Source organism: Falco punctatus, assembly GCF_963210335.1.
Source record: "Falco punctatus genome assembly, chromosome: 1".
Lineage (NCBI taxonomy): Eukaryota > Metazoa > Chordata > Aves > Falconiformes > Falconidae > Falco > Falco punctatus.
In genome coordinates, this window is record NC_137580.1 from 14,076,176 (window position 1) to 14,100,719 (window position 24,544).

Here is a 24,544-nt window from a genome sequence, read left to right on the forward strand (position 1 = left end):
CCGGCGAAAGGAGTAGTGGATTCAACACACGAGCTGTTAAGAGCACCATGTACTTCAACAAGGTACTGACAAAGGCTCTGAAAATTAAGTGTCCGTACCCCAGCAGAAATAACCATAACTATTTTTCAGTTGATTAGACCTTAACACTGTCTAACTGAGGGCACAGGGCAATCCAGCTGTATTTAATGTTAACATTAATTTATCTGAGGATAATTTTCATCTAATGAATACCCAGATATTTTTTTTTTCTTGGCTAGTGTTTAAATACTCCAACTTCTTTTTAGGATGTTAAGTATCTTTTCTTGTTGAGTGGAACCAATAATATCTTTGCTTCTTGGAAATCTGTCTGCTCTTAGGCTATCCATCTTTAGCCTCCTCTGTGCATTTTAACTATTTCATTAATCTTTGGTGAAAAACAATAGCTTTTTCTAAAATGCTGACAAAATGCGTACATGGTATTTTTACAATTTAAAAACATAGATTTCCATTAGAATCTTTTAATGCACAATGTTCTTTTACTCACTGTGTAACTCCTTTTTACAAGTTCACCTGATTTCATTGGGGCTGCTGTCAGGCAAGGTCAGGTTCATCAAACTACTGCTTAAGGGTCTGAGTTTTGACCTGCAGGGCTGAGGAGAGTAGGGCCAGGGCGCTCCACCATCCTCACAACTGAGCAGACTCCTCAGAAGAGGCGTTATCCCCCTTGCAGAATTGCCCTGGAGGGGTGGTACCTGTCCAGAGCCCACAGAGAGAAGTCCTGCAGCCATCCTAGGAGCATTTGCTGTATTTTTTCATCAGCAGTAATAACCAGAGCTTTCCTTTTCCATTTCAACCATTGATAACATCTTCCCTTTTTAGTTTCTATCTTCTCATCTTGTTGGAGAACTCTTTTGCTGTCCCTCCAAATCAAGCCTAAATATATTTAAGGTAAAAAATAGAGAGAGGAAGGAAAACCAAAAAGAAACAAGAATATAGCCAACCTTTTTAATTAGAGTATATTGTACTTCCAAACTGGATACACTAGAAATTGGCAATGCAACATAAGATGCAAAGAAATATACCAGTTACTGTCAAAATGACCCTGTACAGCCTTATAATGCAAAAAGCTTTATACAATACAAATTTTTATTAATGTACACAAACCTTGACAGAATGATATTTGAACAAAATACAAGTAAAAAAAAAAAAAAAAAAGACAGGAGAAAGAAAAAAAGTGCTGAGAACTTTAACTGAATTACCAAATGGAAAAACATGCTAGCTTTCATTAAAGAATGCATAGTGAAAACCAGTATGAAATTACCTTGGGGGGGGCAGGGGGGGCGGAATTTATCAGAACTGTTGGTCATTAGTCAGTCTGGGAAACCTCTGGAGAACATTCCTTTCTTTAGCGTTGAACTGCAAACCAATCATCTTAATATGCATGAGCTCTGATAAATACTGTATTTTTTTCTTAAAAAAATAAAAACCTCCTAACACACCTTTCCTTACAGAGAAAACTTCTATAACTTGCTAGAAAGAATTAATTTATCCTTTCCAAAGTGCTAAATAAATTTCCCAGGTACATTAAACATTACTATGTCAGATACTGGTACAGTGGAACGTCGTCAAACACATGGCGTTCGCATGCTGACAGCTTATCCTTGGAAGTTCCAGCCCTATTTAAACTGCCATTTGGTTTACATAGTGTCCTACTAATATTCCTATTTCTTCCTCCTAGACAGCTGTACTTTACCTGTCAGTCTGAAAAACAAGCTTTTTAATTTGGGAGTGTTTGCTCATCTGTGGTGGGGTCAGAGATATATGCATTGAGTCTATTTTAAAGAACCGATATAGTTTGTGGATGCAGATTGCGTATTTCGTGCTGTTGGGATACTCAATTCTTTATGCTTTGAGTATTTGCTAATACAGCGTTTCCTATTTTGTCTGTACTCCAGGCAGGGGGTGTGTGTCGTGGTGGTACCTGGAGTTCTGACGGAGTAAAGCATGGCAAACAGGGCCCTGAGTTACGTAGGTTGTTTACAAAGGTTTCTACATACTTTGGAACAGATGGCTTTTCTTTACTGCATAGACAGACAGAACTGCCACATGCCCATTAGAACCAAAACTGTCTGCTGGAATGTAAACAAAATGGTGGGACTTCTCTGTCAATTAATAATTTGCAATGAGAACCTGCTACTGTTTTGGATATTTCCCCCTTGTAAATAGCTTCCAGTATGTTAACAGGAGTGCACAGATTAGGATATCATCCCCCAACACGAACAGGAAGAGTTTGGTCATGACAGTGGAGAATGTTTGGCAATCTCAGTGCAGAACAAATGTAGGAATCTGCAACTATGTTCAATGATGCAGGTTTTGCATCAAAAAAGTATTTCTACACAAGCTTCATTTAAGAACTAATGAAGACTGAGTTACGTTTCTAGTTGTGCATATGGCGAAGAGCCCTTGTGGACCAGAAATGCCTTCCTGACCTGGGTGTTGCTTTAGTGCTGTCACTCACAAGGGCTTGGCTCCAACTGGCCGGTCGGATCCCCCCATCTCAGAACAACCTGCAGAAGAAGTTCCTTCAGGATAGCATGATGGTGGGTGGATAGCAAGTTAGATGTGACTCAGGGCACCTCCTACAGTGGCTTGGCCAAGGGACAGAGAGGGGACTGACAAAAACTAGGTCAGACATTTCTAATACCTGGTGAAAGACAGCAAGATCCGAATTGAAGAGACACTGTGGAAAACAATCCAGTAAGAAAGCATTCCTGTAAGTCAATGATAATTTTTAAATGTTTCATATTTTATACTTCCAATTCTAATGCAGAGTACTTTTACTCCTGATCTTTCTTCCTGGATATTACATCTAAGAAACACAATGCAATTAACAGTCAGTTAGCTTCTCTTAAATTAAGATCACTCTTGGCATTTTGAGATTAACAAATGTTACACAACCAATCTGCTTTTGCTTCTTCCTGCAATAAAGTGCTACATATAACATGTCATTTTAATGACCACAAGTAGGAGCGTTAAATAAGTATAAAGTTAGCTTCCTAGCAGTGTATGCTCTATCCGCCATTAACAAAAAGGAATAAAGTATTACTAATAACATGGAGGTTATCAATAGGACTGTAGAATTTGCAAGTACAATTTAAATACTGAGGGTATAAAAGAGAACTGTATGGTTCAAACAGCATCTTTTTATAGCTTTCTATTTCAAAGAAGTTACTAGTACCTTTTCAAATAAACAGTCGTCTTACCTTCAGCCCACAGTTTGTTTTTTTTCTTTTTTTTTTTGCAAGTGAGAAACAAACTAGTGCAAGACTAAAGCACTGTGCAAAACTGCCTTTTTTTTTTTTTTTTAGTCTGAGTATTTATACCCAGAATTTATCCATACCCTTTTTTTAATCCCCTTGTCGGATTTTTTTTTTCCACCATAGCATTCTAGTTACACAAGTTGTTCCTGCAAACTAAAAGGTAACCGCTGCATAATACAGTATATATATATATATATATAAAAAAAAGTGTGTGTGTGTATATATATATATATGCCCTTTTAAAACAAAAGATGTATGCTATGGCCCAGATGCAGGTGTTTGTTACACCTGTGTAACAGTTAAGCCTTGGGCCTGCTGCGTGGGTGTGTAGACTGCACACACTGCGTGTGTGTGTGTGTGTGTACATACACACGCTTCTCATTGTCATACTCTCATCCTGCAGTGCTGAAAGCAACCTTTTCCTCATCAGTTCTACCCCAAATCCTCAAACCTTGACAACTGAGTGCAAGGCATCAAACAATTAAAGGAAGCTGCAAACAGCACTGAAATAATACACCGGTCCACCCTGAACCAAGCGTTACTCCTTCCACAGCTCTAAAGTTCAGAGGGAGATGGAGGGAAAGGAGGGAGCAAATGTGTGAAAAAGGGAAAGGAATAATAATTAAATAAGCCAATACAAGGGATGTGCAAAAGCAATGTCATGGCACGCTACAGGCAGACTCTCTTTCACGCACCCGCACGCACACAAAGCCCCAAAATAAAATGCATCAATATGTAATCTTACAAGTGCTGATTGCCGTTAAGGACACTCTTTTTCAGCTTAACAAGACAAAATAGTTTCTTAGATAAGAGTACTGGGAACATGCCTCTGAAGGTAGAAGTATGCAGTAGGTCACCTCTTGAAGATTTAATAAAGCAGCTTTCATGTCAATGCAATAAGTATACACACAGAGCCATTTTCTAAACCTTACTAATGATATAGTACAAGTGTTTGTTACTTCTTCGGTCTACGTGTTGCAGCAATGTATACCTGCTGGGTTTGTTGGGGTATTTTTGGTACAGAATGTAACTGCCCTCAGACAGTTTCTGCCCTTTCTGTTAGTCCAAGGTAGGCAAGGAAGGAGTGTTTAGGTGAAGAGGCACCTCCCGGTGCAGTCTGAGGTCTGGGTGGATGGAATGTGAGATCGTAGTGGTTTTTGGGGAAAAACATTGTTAAAGGAATAAGATGGGCAAACTCTGAGTTCCAGTATTTATCAAAGCACAGGGAAGTGCCGTTGATGGCCAAGGCTTTCACTGCCAAGTTTGGCTCTGCCCCGCCGCCGTGTGCAGCTGACATAGCCACTGTTTGCAGAGCCTGGGAGGCAGACATAACTGAGAGGGGTGACAGGAGGTTTCTGGAGCTGTTCACGGGTAGGAGCGGACTGGCTTCCTTGGAGGTTGAATACTGGCCCTTCTTCTCCTCTTCGGAGCAGTCCCCGTTCTGGTGCTTCTTCACATGGCGGCTGAAGACAAAAGGGTGGGTAGTCTTGAACAGGCACTCATCGCAGCTGAAAGTCTGGCGTGGAGCATGCTTCAGTTTCTTGTGCAAGTTGAGATTGTCTTTGCGTTTGCAGCTGTAGCTGCACTGGTCACAGTGAAAAGGGCGCTCACCGGTGTGGACACGCACGTGTTCGATCAGCTTGTTGGCGGTCTTGGACAAGTAGCCACACTGGTCACACTTGTAATGGTTGCCAAGGCGGTGTTCTCGGATGTGCATCTCCAGCTCCAGCTGATTCGCTTTCACTGTCTGGCAGATCCGGCACTTGTACTCCATCTTGTAGTGGGTCTTCAGGTGGCACTCCATTGCTGCGGGGCGGTTAGTGGAGTAGATGCAGAACGGGCACCTGGTAACACAGCAAGGAAAGGCAGGGACAGAGGAAAGAGAAGTCACTCGGCTGGAAGACCTGCAGACCTGGTTTAACCCTGTCACTCAACCCCTCTCTCACCTACTTAAAGAGGAGGAAAAGGCACTTAGTTCTCCCTGTGAAGCCTCTGTCGAATACTTGGTTCACCTTGACACGTCTCTACTTAGAGGAGGGTTGCCCATTTAGTGGCAGTAGAGCTCACGCATTCCTAGGAAAACACTGATTCCCTCTGAAGGAGCATCTCTTTAATCTTCTGGCTTACCTTGACGGGGAAGATTCTGCAAAGCAGGCTGGGTAGTGCAGAGTGGGTGACTGATTCACAGGTACTTTGTGTAACGACATTCCTAGTGTTTGCACGAAGTCGCTTTGGCCATTTTTTCCATTAAGAAGTAGTTTAAAGTGAGTGTTTACAGTTGAGTATGAAACAGCTGTTTAAGTAAAGATGGAATAAACTTGTAATACCACATGTACAGCAAAAGCTTAGGAAATTCCTTTTATGTGACCCTGAACAACAAGCTTGCTGGGTATCCTGCTAGCAGCAGCTGAAAGCCAGTGTTAGGAAGATTTGTAGGGATTCCCGTTTCTGGGAGATGAGCTAGCCATGCTCCAAGGGGGCGTGTGTTTGGCAGCGTTTGCCTACAGCCGCCTCTGCCGCAGCAGGAATTGTTCCTGTGTGGGAACAGGATGTGGGCTCCGCTTACTCACAGCGGCAAGCGTCCGGCCCGGGGTGGACGTGGCAAAGGCCCTCACCCCCGGTTCCTGGACCTGAAAGGGCTGAGAAGGCTGGAGGAGGGAATCTTGAAAGCTTGGAAGGAAGCCTGAGCTGAACAAGCCTGGCCACTAACAACCCCAAAACACACCCGCTTTTGCTTTTATGTAGCTGAGAGGAAGCTGGTGAGGACAGCTACGTGCCAGCAACCTCTGCTGCATGAAGCAAAGCACACTCCCTTCCGGATGGAACCGGGCAGCTAAAAGAGCGGGTCTAGACAAACAGATACGACCAAGGCACGTGGCCGCTGCCTTACAGACATCTCCACGTGCCACTGACCTGCGTTCACCGTTTAGCAGGTCTGCCGATTGTGTTCCAGCTTTCAGATAATTTCTAAGCAGAGAGCCTTTCTCTCCCTGTGCGTTTTCCCTTGCTACAACTGGTTGCACATACAGGTTTAACGTTAGTATACCTGCTAATGACGAGACTTTTGAGCACAGTGAGTAATACAGGAGGACAAGCGGATACTAAAACATCCAGACACTTTTACTGATGCTCATCAAGTACTCTGATCCAGAGAGGGAGCCTGGCACTGAGGCCACTAACGTGATTAGCTCTATCGCAACAGAGGACTCGGCTGTCTGTGCACACATACCTCTCCTGGGCTGGGTGCTCTTTGGATCAGAATCTCAAGTTTTGACCTGGAGCTGGAGGAATCATGTTTTTTTCTCTTCCCCCACAGCAAACAGGAAACAGAAAAATACAATTTACTTAGATATCTTCAGGCTTTTCTGGATGCCTTAAAAAAAAGATAAATCAGAGCTTTTTCTTAGGTGCAGCTTTCAAGGTACCTAATTATTACTTGAGTTGAACAGGAATAACTTATGCAGACTGAGAAAGCTATTCTGTCAGGAAGGCCTGAGTCATAGGTCATGGTTTTTCCTTGGTAAATAGAACAGATTCTGTGCAGCTTAAACCCAAATGTGTTAGACAACTCAGTCTGTACGTCCAAGACAGACATCCCGTCGTTCTGGCACACTACTTGTGTCTCAGTCTGGTCTTCTTCCCAGATTCAGTCGTCGCATCTCAAGTGACCACAGATGCCAGTTCATGGAACTACTGAGCTGGAGACCAGACGCTGCCTGGCAAACAGAACCAGTTTTAAAAAACTGCAGTGCAAACTATCTGATAATGCTGCTCGTGATAACGTTAAACATGGTGTGCTTGTCACTGAAAACATTAGTTTGCTTAGCAAGAGCAACAGAAGCAGGAGTCCTGTGCTGAACCCTAGCGAGGCTCAAAGTGGTTCCAGCCTCTTTTCCTGCAGCAGCTGGAACAAACAGAGACCAGGGATGTACGTACATCTTGCATAATGTCACATTGCCCACCCACAGAGAGCAAGCATATGGCCCCAGCAGTCACTCCTTCCCTCAGGGGTCCAACTTTGACAGAAGGGCTTGTTCATTCTCTAGAAACACTGCTCTGCACCAACAGACCTTAAAGGACACCACCTTAGCCAAAGCCAAAGGGCTTTTTCCTTAAAAGAGTGTATTACTCATTACATGCCAGTTTATACGAGTGATCGTTCTGGGGCGTGCAAACCAAAGCAGAAAGCACTGAAGTTACTAATTCTTGAAGGGGACTGACTTTGCATTAGAGTCTACAAAGGTTATAACTTTTATAATGTCATACCTAGTTGCAGGGACTGTACAGGGTTTCTTTGAGCCAGGTGCAGACCAGAGCCTGTGCTGTGTGCTCTCCTTTGCTCTGATGCCTTGAGAAAACCCCCTCTTAGTTTGCCAGCACCTCTGTGTAGTGCTGCCTTATTCCCTGTAGGACCTATAACATAGTGCCTCCTATTTGACTTGAAAAGGGAAAGGATCATAGTTTGTTACAGCTCTAAAATCAGTGGATACTACAATTGCTGCCAGGTTTTACTGGTCTGCTTTCATGATGCAAGCCTACACTAAAGGACTGGGCTTGAGTCATCTAAATAGAAGGAAGCCCCAAATCTGGATTATCAGACATTTAACTAACCCTTTCTAATTGACTTCCTTTTGTCCTACCCCTACAGTATTAGAGGTACTTAACACAGTAAAAGTTTGTGTACTTGCTTTCCTTACTTGAGCCCACCGGTGGGGACTGTGTGGCATTTCTTGTGCTCCAGTAATTGTTCAGGTGTCTTCATGAACTTGTGGCACACATCACACTCGAACATCCGTGTGATCAGGTGGATTTGCAGATGGCGCTCAAACATATTTTTTGTTTTGCAGACAAAGTTACAGAAAACACATTCAAAGCCTGAAAAATAAAACAGGAAAACATATTCCTTACATCGTGGCCAGATCGACTGCGTAGAAGGTCACAGTCTGTATTTATTTAAGCGTCATACCTTTCTCTGACTTCTCTTCAGTGTTCACTGAGGTCTGAGTACCAGGCACTACAGAAATGACTAGCAGGTTGTTTGAACCCTTGTTTTTTGGGGTTATATCTGCATCTTCTTTGCTGTTGGCGGAGTCGCTTAGTGCTGACAGCGAAGATGAAGATGGACTGTTAGATTCACTGGGTGTCTTCCTCTCTTCAGCTGAAAAACAGGAATAAACAGCAATAAGTAGTACAGCAGATTAGATGGAATCTCAATGATCCTGGTTTAGATTTCAGGAAAAAATACCTGTATTCAAATTTAATTCAAACATGCTTATAAACAAGTCTGAAATTAATTGATCTGTTGAGAAATCATAGTTGCACCTCCTTCCTTTTTACTAGTATTTACAACAGTACATCTCTCAGTTTATCCTAGAATTGTGTGTGTCTGTAACGGCAGCAGGAAGTAAGCGTGCAGCTGTACCTCATTCCCAGGCTGAAAAAATTCCAAGAAAACACCTTGATTAGCTCAGGGTTCAAAAATAATTAAGAACTTGTCACTTAAAAAGGAAACAGAGCTTCTGTAGGTTTGGGTTGCGGAAACCAAAAGTGCCTACTGGTCCAGGCTAAAGTTCCCCCACCTTTCTGTTTATGCGGGTCCAACAGGTAAATTTGGGAGGAAGGGCAATAATCTCACTCATTGTACTGAGGAGCACCCTCAGGAACGACTGTAAGAGGTGACAGCGTAGTCTCAAAACTTACCATTTTTATTAGGAACTTATTGAAGGTAATTGATTTAAAAAGACGTCGTTTAACGGGATCTAAAGCTGAAGCCCATTAGAGTTTCCTTATGTGTGCAATAAATGTGTGAAATTCAAATCCCAAACTCTGTCACACACTAGAAATGAACAAGAGTGAGAGTTCTCATATGAGAACTGCCGTGAGCCAGTGAAGTAAGGATGGGCAAATTATTACAAGAAACTTTACTAAAACTGCATATTCTCTGTGTGATAAAGGCCCTGATCAAGGCCTCTGCAGATACCGGGACCTGTGTGCCTAGCTTTAAACTGAGGAGCAGCACCTTTAAGCCTAAGGTAAAAATGTAGGGATGCGCTAATCTGATGACTGAAGCTGTCAATCGGGAGGATGACTAGGATATCATACAGAAAGATTCACTGACCTTGGGGACCAGAGTAATAGAAATGGAATGAAATTTAATAGTACAGACTAAAAGGTTATGACCTGAAAGGCCAGTAACAAGAATTTTTGCTACGAATGAGGAGCGCTTAAGTTGGAAACAGTCAAGGAAAACAAAAGAGGAATTTGAGCAGAACATGGAATTAATATGAGCAATCACGGTGTGTGGGAGCCTTCAAGGAAGGTGAATATGAGCACAGAACGTTATTGTGTGAGCTATTCCCAGTAGCTGCTGCTGTTTTACACGGCCACCACTACTTATTTCATTTCACCATGTACAGCGGTGATTGCATATGTCAAGAGCAGGGGTTCTAGCAAGAACATATGCAGTAAGGGATTGGTACAGTGGGAAAACTATGTTTTGTATAAGAAGAGGCTCAATGTACGTGTAGAGGGGAGAGGGTTGTTCTCATAAATACACTAAGGGAATAAATACAGTGGAAGGAGGGAAGAAAGGTGGAGGGAGCAAGAGGTGGGTTGCTGTTTCAGATGAAGGACAGTTCTGGCACAAGAACAATGTATGCGTATTCTGACTGTCAGTAAGACAGGCTGGAGATTTTAAAAAGGTCCCTAATCTTTAATACAGGAAAAGCTGCAGCTGCCTGGCTGTAGAAGTAGTTGGTTTAAAACAATTACACTTGTTTGAAGACATACACCAACATCCTTACAAACAGGCCTTTTATGACTTGGTAACATCAGAGGATAAGGGACTGGAGTCAAGCGACCCAGAAGATCCATTTTATTTTTTACTCTCTGTATTTGCCATATGTGTAAGCATTTGGCTGAATCACCAGCTGAACAGCTTAGTTTAACAGGGTGAAGGAAGAACAAGGGGTATTTTTGTCTTTAAAAGACAAGCAGCAGCCACAATAGGAAGATATAGTAGAGTACAACTCAGTTTTCAGCTCCGGTGCAAGCTTTTCACGTGGCTCATTTGCCTTGACTGAAGTGCAATTAGATGCAAACACCTCAGATAATGGGGAGTAGTGCTGAGAGTTACGCTGGCATAAAATCCCTTGAGAACTTTCCAGTAGTTTGTATTTCTGTAGTTACATTTAACTTATCTATCTGTGAGCACAAACAACTGTATTCTTCTCTCCTTTCTCCTCCTTCGCCCCTCCCTGTTTTCCCAATTTTATTCCTGGTAGGACAGGAAAAGCAATTTAGCAATGGAAAAATTGTGCTGGATGCAGTTCAGGTTCAGTATTGTCAACACAATTGTTAGTAGTTTGTGGCAGCAAAATGCTTCTGGTGTTGTAAGAGAAATTAATTAGGATTCTCATTTTCTTCTCTTTAAATTATGCCAGACTTCATTAGTCGGACTAAGCATATGGCACTTGTTTGAAAACTGCTATTGCTCTTATCTTTGGCTATTAAGTGAACAGGACCAGGGAGAGAACACATGATTTGTTCAGTTATTTAATATAAAATTACTTTTATGGTATTGCTGAATCACAGCGTCAACTAAACATCAGCGTGAAATTCCAAACTGATAGCCTGTGGAGGCAAACATACTGAAGAGCAAAGCTCAACGTACTGTGTATTTCAAACTTATAGCCAGGTATGCACACTTAGCACTCAAAGTCACCTTATCAGTGCTGAAGTCAAGCCAGGGTTTTGATGAAACAGTAAACCAGTCAGAAAAAAACAAAGTATGCTGACTTCAAGAGGGGAGGGTATTTGGGGGATAAGGGGAATAGGAAGGAGGAGGACCAAGCAGTCCTTCATTTATTTTGCTAAGCTTGAAAATTGATCTGCACTACCAGATTATTTGCCTGGCTGGAGTCCAGTTCACTTCAACTTTGAGAGATCAGGCCTTAATTAGCAAGCATTTCAGTGAAAGTAGAGTGCTAATGGGAAGTGTGAAGGTTGCACCTAAAAAGCAAGGAAGAGAGAGATCGTTGCAGCTGGGAGAGAGGGATCATCACCTGTGTGCTTGCTGTTGACATGAGCCTTCATATCTGCCTCTTCCATAGTGACGAAGTCACATGCTGTGCAGCAAATGGAGAACATCCACTGCTCTTTATCCACATGGAGGGACATATGACTGACAAACTGGACATTCATCTCCGTCTCAAACCCACACACGTGACAGCTGCAGGCAGAAGGGAATTCAAGAGTAAGAAACATTAATAGACAAACCACAAACAGAAGCGTATTGCCTTTCCCTGAATTTGCAAGAAAAACTCACTACACAGATTTCTTCTCTTCCTCACTGTTCCGTGTTCACTTTTGTCTGCTGAACTGCCTTTGAACTGGTGGCCATGCCAATGTGATTAAGGGCAGGCACAATGCAACAATCCCATACATGCTATAATGATGCTAAATAATCATAAAGTTAATTAAAAACTACAGATTCCAGATGCTGCGCATCACCTAGCCGATTCCTTTGGGCAATAAAAGGCATTGCAGCTTTGCCAAGATGTTTAGTACGGCTGATACACTGACAAACGGAGAGCTTGCTGCACACTCCAGGAGTTATTTTCAAGCCCTGGAATGGTTCCCATGCCAAACTGGGATCTTGTGCAAAACTGCCTGGCAGTTTCAGTGTAAGCAAGTAAAAATGGCTTCAAACATTTCTTATGCTTGACTGCAAAACAGCAGTCATCAGCTATGCAAATAATTAGCAGCGATACAGATTTCACAGCCAGTGCATAAACAGAGTGATATTGAGAGGCAATGGAAAGGGCCCTTTAATTTAACTTTCTTTACAGAGTCCCTCCTCTTGCTTTGATTAGGCCATTAACATTTAAAACAAGCCAAAAACATTTTAAAAGGCGTATACTCTAGGGCACTATTTTGCTTTCCCAGGAGGATGGACTAGATAATCTAATCCAGCAGGTCTCTGTTATTTCTTACTTCTATGATTTTGTAATTAAATCTGCTCTTGACACTTTGAATAAAACTAAGAGTGATTTGCTAATCTGCTTGGCCACTAGAGTGCATATCAGTTTGCAGAGCGCACAGCAGTGCATACGACAAGGAGAATGTCCAAATAACCATTTTAGCTGGGGAATTCCTTTTAATTTTTCAGGTAGATTCTCCTAAAGGTTTTCCTTCTTTGATCATGTTGTTCACTGAATGTATATACCCCTAGCAAATGGAGGAAACTCACATCGATATAACAATTCTTATTACACGTCACTGTTTGGTTTCATAGATTTGGCTGAAAACAGCGGAGCTGTCGGAGGCAACTGGAAGCATAGTGCCTTAGATTTGCTGTGAATCTCTCTACGTGATGGGATGTTTTCAAACATGAAACTGAAATGAACACTGCATAAAAAGGTAGAGAGGCTTCTAAGAGCCCAGCTGCCTCACAAAGCCATTTTAAAAAAACAACCCCACACCAAACACCAGAGCTTTTCCCAATGGCTAGCCAAGTCAAACAGCATGAGGCAGCTAGCTGGGTTTTGCTGCTTAGCTTAAGTCAGATAGGGCAAGGCAAATACTTTCATGGCAGTTCCACCCTGCAACACCAGAAGGGTGGTTCTGTAACACGTCCTTAGCAGGCAGATAAGACATTCAGATTCCAGTGCCTGGTGCACAGCCCTTGTCTGGGTCCTCACCTGTAGTAATAAGGGTGCTTCTTTCCATCGCTGCCTTCAGAAGTGACAGCACTGACAATGTCCTCAGTGTCTGTACTCACCAGCTTCACAGAATGGACGGTCAGGTGCTGGTTCAGATTAGCACGGCACTTAGCAGCATAGGGGCACAAGTGGCATTTGTATTTTCTTTCTTCTGAAAATGAAACAGGAAACCTTAAATGTATACTTCATTTTGAAGCAAGCTATTTTTAAAGCTCCCAATAACCAAGTATGCATTCCTTTGGGTTTCTCTCAGCAGCTTTCAGAATGAGGTACCTTGGAAGCTCGACATTTTGGAAACTTAGAGGAGCTTACAGCAATTACTCAGAAAGAAACTAAGTTGGAGGTAGTTTAGGGGTAGTTTTAACTTGCTCTAACCATTTGTAGTCAGATAATATAAAACTTTATAAACTGGAAAACTGGGGTAACTGCTACTCTGAGAGCTGCAGCAGAGCCAGGAGAGAAACAGGTCAATAATCTACAGCTACTTCCTTGACTTGAGTTTTGGGCCCAGTTATTCTTGAGGTTGCCCATGTGATCACACTTGCAGAGAGTTGATGGTTGATGATTTTGTATTAAAATCTGACGATGGGGAGGGAAAGGAACGCTATATCATTAGGCCAGTTCCAAACACAAACTAAGGAAAAAACCTCACTCAGAGAACAGTTGAAGAAATTAAAGAAATTCATCACACATTTCTGATGCTACACAACTTGAAACAACTTAAAGTAAAAATGATTTTGTTTTAAATTAAACATTTCCAAATCCTGGCAGCACATTTTTGTACATGCCTGGCTTTATTTTGCAAAGAGTTGATTAAAATAACCAAACATTACATCAGCTTTTACAACCTTTCCCTCTGAGGAGCTGCTCTAAATCTGAAATATAATGGTACAAGTGTTAAGGGAAAGGCGTTCAGTAGAGCAGCTTAGGAGTAGGAAAACCCCACACCACCACAGATCAGAGCATTTTGAGCCTTTTCAGCATGGCTTTACTAGATGGTACAACATACACTGGCATTATACCAACAATATTTTTCAGCACTGCATCAGAAATTCTTGCTTTCAAGTGTTATTTTGTGCAGTGCACCTCAGCAGGCTGACAAGGTGTATCTTCTATATAAAAACTCTGTTAGTCTCAGTTGATTTGAAGCTGGTTCACTTTAAGTTGGTATGGGGTAGAACAGCCCCTGTTCCTCTCAGAACTGGATGATGAGAGCAAAGCTGAATGACAGATATTCAATCCTTTCAGTTTTACCAGATCTGAAACACCAAGGCCAAATCTTGTGTTGTTAGTGACGTTTAAAAAGCTTATCAGGGGAGTGTAAGAAAGGCTGTGCCTTCTCTTCAGAACTCCATTCACAGGCTTAGTTAACCGGTTGGTATCTACAGGCTGGTCTACCAGAAACTGGACAAACTTGAAATGACACATTTTGTAAAAATAAATTACAAGTAGGCTGTAAAGGAACCAGAAGTTAGTTAACTCCCTGAACACCAGTCTGACATTCTTTCCTGTTTCCGTGCTTGGCTCTGCTCTAAGTGCAAGGAGCTGAGGATGGCTCACACACTCTTCTGCTTACCTTCTTCCCCCTCCACTTAAACAAACCATGACAAACACACAGATTTCCTCAGTGCTGTAACAAGCAATTGGCTTACCTGTGTGCAGTGAGAGATGCCGGGACAGAGTCTGCTGTCGACCAAACACTTTTCCACACACGTCACAGGGAAAGAGCTGGTCATTAAATTTCCAAGAGGGCAATCCATTTCCCACCTCCAGCCCCAGCTTTTCTGTTTCTATGCCAAAAAACATATAAACAAGAAAGTAACAGTTTAAGAACTCTGAAGACTTGCAGATTTCATTAAGAGAGTCCTGTAGGTGTCACATAAAATGCAACCTCTCGGCTGCATGCTGTGTGATCTGGCACATGAGTTCATGTGGAAAGGAAACTCCAATGATAGGAAAGGAAATTAATCTTTCATACAGCATCTTTCATACGTACTCTAAAGCAGAATACTTATCAAAGTGTTCTAGACATAGACATAGTCAAGGAGTTAAACCAAATTATGTAAAGAAAGTCAAGAGTGAGCAAGGCAAAGCATTAACCTCTAATTCTCTTTTTGTGGAGAGACCGTTCCTTTGGCTTTTTCAATCACCCAGCTTTGCATGGTGCATGAATAAGGCCTGGTCTGAGATGGTGGTCTGTTTTATACTGGATTGTTATTATTATTATTATCATCATGGCTGAAGGAAGATTTCCAAACCTTTTCTTTTCTACTGACACAGGAATTTTTGCTACATGAGCACTAATACATTGAAGGAGAACAGAAGACTGCTCAGACAAACATTAAACCAAGAGGACGCAGCACGCCAGTGAGTGGCTGGCATCTGGGATAAGCTCTACCCAGCACCTGCTGTCCTCAGGCATTACAATCCCCAGCAGCTTACGGGGCTACCCACTGAAAAACCTGAGACCCAGAGCAAGCCGTTATCTTTAAAAAAGTGGGTTTAATTGTTTTGAGAACTGAGAGAGTCTGCCATACAAAAGAGAAACTCCCCGCAGCATAAAACACAGACATGAAGGCACTCTGTACGGAAGTAGAGAGAAAAGGCCTGGGAATAAGGAAGAGGAAAAAAGGTACATGGTACTTCAAGAAGTTAAAAGCATGGCCAGTTTTGATCTGGACAGAAGGGAGCAGACAGCCGATGGAGACTGGGGATAGCAGTAGTACTACTCAGCTCAAGAGAAACAGTATTGGCAAGCCCTGTGTAAAGAAATACTCTCCACAAGGGTCCTGTTCCCTGAGGAGAAGGCACCGCTGTTGTAAGAGGTGCACAAAACTGGAAGCGCACTCAGCAGCTTTCCAAATACAATAACCAGTGTTGAGGGAGCTTGGTTTAAAACTTACTTCTGGTAAAAGATCTTCTGTTTTCACTGGAACGAAAGATGCAGCACGCAGAGCACCTTCCTCCAAACGAACACCGCCTCTGGGACTGCTGCCCAGAACTAGTGCCACCAGTGTGTGCATACCGTGACGGAGGAAAACCATTTGGCTGGGATTTTCAGGTAAACAGGGGAAAGGAGCCGAGGACAGGAGTACAAAAATGGTTATTGAGTGTACGTTACTATCATGGAGGCTAGCATTCAGCAAAGTCTTCATCCGATCGAGCACTGAGGAATAAAAACCCCCGTTGTACAGGCAGCCCCCCACTGACAGAGTCACTTACCACTGCAAATCTGACCGCCATGTCTGAAAGGGTCTCTCCTTCACAGATAGGTGTCCAGACGGCTCCATTGGGGTTTAGGCAAAAAGCTGTCAAATACTGTAGCTAATTCAAGCAATAATAAAAAAAATGCCTTATTTGGGGCAGAGATTCCACCTAGCAATCTCAGCAAGTTTAGGGATGGTCATACTTGCCAGCCCCTTTTCAGCTGCTTACTTTCTCCTGTGACCCTGTAATATGTACAGTATTCAGCACACCAGAGGAATTACAAGGCGCCTCTGAGTGCTACCACCCAACAACACATTTTTCTTAAAAGAATTTCTAGTTAGAGAACAAGTTCTGCCTACTCAAAATAGTAATTTTGTGAAATTAAAAAGGAAGACCCCCCATACCCTAGGGTTGTAAGTGACCCACAGCCTCCAAGAACTTCAATAAAGAATGATTCTTTCAGTGTTACTATCTTTGAGTTCAAAACAATGGAAAAATCTGACTCTCTACTAATGCTACAGATGTTTTAGCAGAGCTTTTTGAGTACATCATCAAAACAGTGCTTCAAAAGAGGAATATGGTAATAATTGTAAGAGAAGGTCACAAGGGTGTAGGTTGCTTCAATACGGTCACAACAAAAATGAATTAATTGTGACACATACCAAACAAGCAGGCCCAATTAAGTAAATAAGTCTCTTAACAATTCACTTCAGCATTAGTCATCAGCCTTCTTTTATCTCTTAAGAAGAAATATGATATCCCTTTCCCTATGGTGAATTTATAGCTATCGGTTCTGGGAAGCTCATGGGAAGCTGGAAAAATATCAGCTTTCTGATTATATTGACCTGGTGAAAGCCAGCCCCTTGCAAAGCAGCTGCGTATCTTTCATTGATGCAGAAGAGGGTACCATAGGTGTTTGGAAAGTACTTCTATTTAAAGATTTATTCCTGGAGTCCTAACTACAGTGCTTCTTTCTTCTCTTTCAGCTGAGTCTTTTCTGTGTAGCGAAGAGCTTTTTCTATTCAGCAAGATTCTTAGCTTGTTCAGTGGCAAACCAGAGCTGGTCTCTGATGCAACGACCCTCAGCACCTTCTGAGAGACTTCTCAACTCCTAGGGAAACTACCTACTTCCACCCACCTTACCCTCTGGGCAGCTTTGTCTGCGTCCATGGTCCAGAAATCTTCCCAGAATATACCCAGCAACTGACCTCGCCCGTGACCTGAAGAATCAGGTGAGCCAACATCCACATTCAATCTTTGGGCTCTGTCTCTAAGGAATGCCAGGGAATGGTGTTTTCTGCAAAGTGAGTACAAGTCCAGCGACTCTGAGACTGTAATATTGGTTTGTGCACGGTGTTCTCTGCGTATCCCAAAGCGTGCTACCAAGACAGTCAGCACCGTTATCCTTTAAGAACACTTTACAAAATGGCCAGGAAGAAGTTGGACTGAGACCATCTAATGTTAAGTAATAAATCACCATTGTGAGAGATGTCCCATAGAAATCCATCTTTCACTATGACATCCTTATACTAAAATTAAGAAGAAGAAGAAAAAAAAAAAAGAATTGATATAAGACTTCTGCTTTAAACAAATACTCCACAGTAAATTCCAAAACTTCTATGTTAGCATACATGACAAAATAATATTGAAATTATTAAGTAATAGACCACATTTCTGTGTGGGTTCTGGAGTTTACAACCAAATAAGCTTAGTAAAATGGAAAGCCTCTAAGTTCTCCAGTACATCATTAAAAGCTAATAGATTAAGACTCAGTCCATCACAGGCTAGTTATAAACTTATTTTGAAATCATTTAGCATAGAAGTCTTAAGAGCTAAAAATTCTATGCAAACGTAAAACTTAATTTTCCATGAAAATTAGTGAAATATATCTTTAGGGACACCTTTCCTGCCCTTCTGTGTCACCTGGTGTCATCTCCCTACTAACCCCAAGTCAACGTCATAACAAGTAGCTGTGTAAAGCTGATCATCCAGGCTGGGGTTAGAAACTGTTGGGACCGTCACCATCTGTATTTCCCCTGAGGTGAGAATAAAGTGGACATCAACTGCACAAATATTTTGTCCCTCCTCTTGCCCCTCCAAATAGATTAATTCCTGGCAAACAAAGGCCAGCAGCTTGAGACAGTTACTATTTACCCCTTTCCTAAGCTGTCGGGCATAATTCTGAACACGTATGTATTCTCAGTTTTCACATTTAGCGATTAATTTTTTTTCTCTCATTCTCAAACTGGTAATATCAATATGGAAAGTGCTTTAACCACCCCTTCTAAAAAGCCTTTAGCCTAACTTTTGTCAAGAAATGCTTAGAGAGGATACCGTATATCTGGTTGAAGCTGTAATTGAAGAAGAGAACAGAGTGTGACCTGAATACATGAGTAACTGCCCAGAGTCACCACATCAGCCTTGTGACTGCTAGTAGCTGTCATGCACAAAAAGTTCCTCCGGACTGGCTGTGGACTCTGACAACTTTTTTTTTTACCTAGCTTACACATTTTTCCATTACTGCTTCACAGTGGTTTATACTACATTATGTTTTAATCTGTTGTTCAATGCCATGCTTACCTTTATATCTTTCTACTAATAACTGAAAGAATTAAACCACTATTTAACTGAAAAAGACAAAGCTAAGAAAACAAACAAAAAGCATGCCAAAGTGTCATTCAAAGAAGATAATTCGTGTTTATAACCTTTGCTGATTTACTGACTGCTCTCACATCCTATAACTCACTTAAACAGCTGCTTCTCTGTTTCATCTTCAGACCTCCATAGACCTTGGAAGCAACAAAATCCACAAGGGCAAATCCTTATGGTCACAGAGAATCCTACAAATACAAATTAAATAGATTGTCCTTTGCAATAAGTATTCCTTACAGGGGTGGAAGTGAGAGGTACTGATGAGCCTTAACAAGGAAGGTCAAAATTTATTATCTCTATTCTTCTGGAAGCGTGTGTCATATTTATACATTGGGTTATTTAGACAGTTTGACACCACACAGATGGTCAAGAAGAAATTAGGTAAGTAATTTTGAAAATGAAATGAACAGAAATCCTGTGAAGGCAGAAAACAGAGAGTGGTGTTAGACTGTTTTCAATTGATCCTGCTTGCAAGCCAAATGCAATGAAGTTAGATGTCTAGAGGATCTGATGACAAAACAGCCACCCGGTGTCAGGCTGAGATCTAAGAAGGAGGGGTGTCCAAACTTAGAACAGGAGGTGAACTGGGTAAAGGTAGAGGATAGCTGATGTAGAAAAAGGTGGAAAGAATGTTTGCAGTACCTCCCTCATATTCCAGGGGATAAAACTTGATGCAAAGAATACAAGATGCAGAAGGAAGCTCCCATGGGAGAATGCATTTAAAAAAATTCCACCAAACCAGAAAATGTATGAGGTAACAGGTTTGTGTGAGCTTATGGCAAGAGGATGAACACCACCAGTAGTGCAGACATTCCACAGCAAGGCACCTCCCTTTGCTCAGAAAGACTTGGGACATTAAACAGTCATCAGATTTACAGCCTGAAGTGGGCTGCTGCTAGCCTGTCCTTTTGCAACCAAGTATATTTACCCAAGAGGTAAATATACTGTATGCAGCTCTATATGAATGTCATAAAAGATTATTCCATTTGTGAGGTTATCTCTATTTTGTTGTCTAAAAGCAAAAAAGTTCAAGAAACGATCTGTTCAGAAACAAGGTATTCAGGTCAGGCAATCCTGCAAACACTGCTTTAGAAAGTCAGTTGGTCAAGTTCCCCCCCCCCCCCCCCCCCGCTTCTGTCTGCATTCATCTGTTATTATAATGTCTTCCTACTTTCCGGAGTGTCCCCATCATCTGAGATACATTTTAATGCTTTGGAGCCTTCCACTTACATGTTCATCTATCAGCTCTGGCAAGCACACTGTATCTAAAAATTGAGAACTCCTTTTTCACAATATGAGAACGTATTTGTGAAATATGTGATTAAGGCTTTGCTGCAAGCTTGTTTGCCAAAAGCCTGCGAAAAGCTCACAAGCTCAAAAATACATTGACTCTATGAAATTGCAGTGCTCCAAATACTATATATCTTACTCCCTTCCTAACTTACTTTCACAAAGGTTTTATCTGTAGCACCAGAATTCTTATTTCTAGTAAGTCAGTTAAAATAAACGGTGGAATCCTTCTAGATACTGTAGTTCCCAAATAAGATAGGTCTTGTGACTTACCCAAGGTATCTGTGATCCTGAGTGGTCCTGCAGTCTTCATTTGTCACCGCCAGCATCACGGCAACCTGTCCGGTCTTATTTTAGGATGTATCTTTTACTGAGAGCAGACTCATTCACTATTAGGCAGTGACAAGCCACTGCTTTTTTGCCATAAAAATTTTCTATATTCCTCACAAAAATAAAAAGAAGTAAGGTAAACTCAAGCTCAGCTGAAATTGCAAGCTGACCTTTGAGGTTCTTTTTGCCTGACCCCTTTGTGGTGTTTTTTTAATGCCTTTTTGCAGCTATTAAAAGCAGTCAGTGCTATTATCCCCTCTAATATCAATTCAGGGACATCTGTTCAGACAAACCCAAGTCCTGTAAAAGGACTGTAAGCAGAGCCCTGTGCCCAAGCTAGCATGTTTGAAGCATGAACATCTACGTAGCCATGCTCTCAGTCACAACATGTGTCTGGTATGAGAAGTTATTAGAAGGGATTTAATAATGCTGTAATAATTTTTTTAAAAAAGATTAATTAATGCTCAAATAACAGAACCCAAGTTCCACTTGTGAAGGGGGCATGTACTTTTGGTTTCTTATGTCCTGAAAAACTGCACTTTATCAAGACAGTCTGAATGACAGAACAACAGAGCACAGAGGAAGCAGAGAAAGTCTCCTTGCTAAATAAAAGCTTTGCCAACTAATGCTCTTATTTTTTTCTCAAATACTTTTGCCAATATCTAATATTACTACAGAGTATGGTAAAAAGCAGTAATGTTATGATCATTTAAAATCCTTGACATGGAAGAAAATATAACCCAAGTGATTTTAGGTATCAGTAGCATGGTGCTTAAGTTGCTCTGTCTAAAAACATCAACCATGAAAACTGGAAATATTTCAATAAAGAGCTTGAATAACCCACAAAAAGAAACATTAGTATTGTGCAGGAAGTTCTCCAAGTATGCAATGATAGGCAACAACACTCAAAAAGGTCACCAAGAAATGATAAAGATGTTCAGGTTTGTGGAAAGAATAAAAACAAATAAAAGATGAACTTTAAAGGTGCCTCCATAGAGGAACATGGGCAAAACAGTGAAGCTCACTTCACTGCCAAGACTGAGCCCATTGCTCAAAAAAGGAGAGTCAGAAGTTGGGTGAGAAAAGCAAAACCTGAGTCAGGGCAAAGACAAGGAAGGGACACACTGACTTCAAAACACAAGGCAAATCCCAACCTTGCACCTTTGTATCAAAACTTAACACCTATTTTAACTTCACTCAAAACCCAAGACTAGTCTGAGTAAACAGCAAGGCTTATGATAACCTTCATCTGCATTATAAAGCCTTTAAACTTGCTTTTAGTGTCTGTATTAAGCTCAACATGTAAGAAACAACCAAGAGAGAAAATCCCCAGTTCAAAACTTAAATCAGCCTATGTAAATTCTGTGCAAGATGGCTGGAGTTGTAGATTTTTAAGGAACCCTAAAGCTGCAATAACATTGCAGTCATTTTTTGAAAATTATTTTTACAACATTTACACTGTGACATCAAGTTGAGGATAACACTGGACAACACCCTCTATTCTCCCCAACGTGTATTACCCACTGTACTGCTTTAGCATAAAGCATGAACAGGATTGTCTTGGTGGTAACTTCATTCCTTACACAATAAGAAAGAATAGAATATAAAATTCCTGACATATAGCAAAGTAAGGCCCTGAGCTGTGAATTTACTGGCCAGAGAGGAGGAGTCCTGGAAAAGCCCCTGTAGCTCGCTGCACAGTGATTTCCTCAATCATTCACATGACAACCACAGTGAAGAAGGTCAGTTGGGTTTCGTGATTATAGATGAAGTAATGCAATATGGCCCAGATGGAAACGGGTTAATTTTTTTCACTGAGGGAGTTGAGACATTGCAAGAAAGGGATAGGAAGGAAGCACCAACAAATCCGCTCCCCCCAAAGTGTTTTTAAAAGCTTACCTGATCTTTGTCAGGTTTGTTTGAATAATCAATCAGTCCTTTTAGTAGGAAAGAGCTCCATCATCGTAACTTCACTTTTTTTACTTGTTTAGAAATAATAGCTATTGCAAATAAAAGTTAAGTTCTGCATCTGTTGTCAGAGAAAAACCTGATACTATGCTCTCTGTTATCTTTATATATGTACAATATATTTTATTTCAATATAAGGCTGGAATATCCTCCTGTAAATACCTTCAGGATAACCGTAAGGTGTGCCATAATGAATTTACATAAGCTGCCTCTAATTCACTGCCAAGCAGGTGGCTCTCACATTTAGCTCAACCATTTACACTGCTTGTAACATTCAGTTTGGGTTTTACAACACTGAGTTCCTATGAATTTATGAAACTATGATTTGTTCATATTGTTATTTTTAAACCACAACAAATTAATTTCCACAATGCTGATATGTTTCTACCCTTTTAATTTCTTTCCTACACTTCTGCTTAAGACACACTTCCTAAGGACCATTAGGTGTGTGTATAAATTTTCCTTTTTGTCTTTTGTTTTTGTCACTATGCCAATTTCTACTTGCAAGTCCACCTGAAATAGGGTTTTTTCTTTCATAGAGAGAAGGTAATTACACATCTAGGGCACTTTGCAGAGGCTAACAGTAGTACTCCCCATCCAGAATTCTGATACAAACTAAAGACAAATCGGCCTTTAGACTACATTTTTCTTTTCAGCCTTCTGCATCCTTTTTAGTGAAGCAAATGCTGCTGTACTAGAGAAACTGTAAGCTAGTGACCAGCAACCTCAGTGGGAGAATGCAAAATAAAGCCTGACTGAATCCCTCTTCCTGAGCTGACTGACTTAACACAGAAGAGTCAAAACTAGATGAAAGCAACTGGGAACATTCGGCCAGATCCACCTTTCCATGTTTCAGTAAGCTGACAGGGAAGGGCACCACCCTTCACAGTAAGTGGCTGCTGCTGTAAAAGAAAACGTTCTTACTGCTTTTATTGGAGATTCACCAAGTGATAAGCAGCGAATCTGCCATTTCCTTGTACAGAAACTCACTCTTCTAAAGATGTACCTCTCTCCTTGCTCTCTGTCATCACAACCGCATGCATCTACCTGCAAACCATCCTCTCTTCCTTCTGCATTGCTCTCCCATCTGTCTTCTGCTCAGGTTGCATTTGCAGGGCACTAGTCAGCACCACAACTGCCCCAGACTCAACTAAAACACCCAGCAACCAGCAGGGCAAATGTGTACCTGAAATCATCCTGTAGAAGAAAAAAGAACCCCTCTTCAGCTTTGCTTAGACTATTTTTAAGCAGTGGTCTATTTTTTAATATTAACTGTGCAAGTAGCCTAATGAATTTTGCATTTAATTTACTCTTAGGCAGACAAATATTATAGAAGACAACCTTGTCCAAGATAAGATAGGTGAGGACTGGTGAGTCCCAAGGTAACTCTAAAAAGAGATGTCAGGAATGATGTGTTCCAATTCTCTTTGGAGTGTGAGAAAAGTAATTTTAAAACCTGTCTTTCTGTTTCATGTTGAGCTTGTATTTGGAAAAAATTCATATTCAGGAAACAGTCTGACTCAGGGTTGACGTTCACTTTCACAAAAGATTCCAATATTAAGAGAGGCAAAGGAGGATATGAAAGTATCGAGTAAGATGCAGAGTCTAAACCACACCATGCTGAGTATTTATAAACCAAATGCCTCATCTACCAAGTCTCCTTCAAGAGGTTATTTTATCAACATTATAGCTTTGCTACGGCGTTTATATCACAGAATAAGAGCTGGAAGGGACCTCAGGAGGCCATCATCTCTCTCACCCAGAGGCACACCAAACATACCTGTCAGTCCCAAGAGGTGCTTTTCTAACTTTTTAAAAAACCCTCCTGTGAGAGAGGTTCCACAGCCTCCTATGACAGTTGTGCCAGTGCAAAACCATCCCACTGCTAGAAAGTTTTACTTGGTGCTTAGCTTAAATCTCCTGTGCTGTCATTTAAGCCTGTCATTCCCTATTCTGCTCATGTGAACATAGACGAGGTTTATTCTTTTTCTCTCAAATCTGTCATTTTACATATTTGAATATCATTATCTTGTCTCCCCTCTTTTCTCCTCCAAACTAAATAAACATGAATTCTTC

General features: G+C 41.3%; 1 protein-coding gene across 8 annotated transcripts in view; it reads right to left on the minus strand.

The window, feature by feature from the left end:
- Window positions 1–970: 970 nt before the first annotated feature.
- The window catches only part of ZNF827 (zinc finger protein 827), a 106,346-nt gene continuing 82,772 nt past the window's right edge, over window positions 971–24,544 (minus strand). Inside the window, exons 9-15 of one of the 8 annotated variants that reach the window (XR_013929188.1) lie at window positions 14,674–14,811; window positions 13,001–13,172; window positions 11,363–11,529; window positions 8,266–8,457; window positions 7,997–8,174; window positions 5,246–6,603; window positions 5,006–5,143 (exon numbers count right to left, since the gene is read on the minus strand). Coding sequence is in view for 5 of the 8 variants with exons in the window: in XM_080393988.1 (XP_080250114.1) it covers window positions 4,336–5,203; window positions 7,997–8,174; window positions 8,266–8,457; window positions 11,363–11,529; window positions 13,001–13,172; window positions 14,674–14,811 (1,715 nt within the window). In the remaining 3 variants the exon portion in view is untranslated. Of the gene's footprint in view, window positions 7,016–7,996; window positions 8,175–8,265; window positions 8,458–11,362; window positions 11,530–13,000; window positions 13,173–14,673; window positions 14,812–24,544 lie in introns of all 8 variants that reach the window. The other 7 variants (XR_013929189.1, XR_013929190.1, XM_080393986.1 and 4 more) reach the window with 7 other exon arrangements.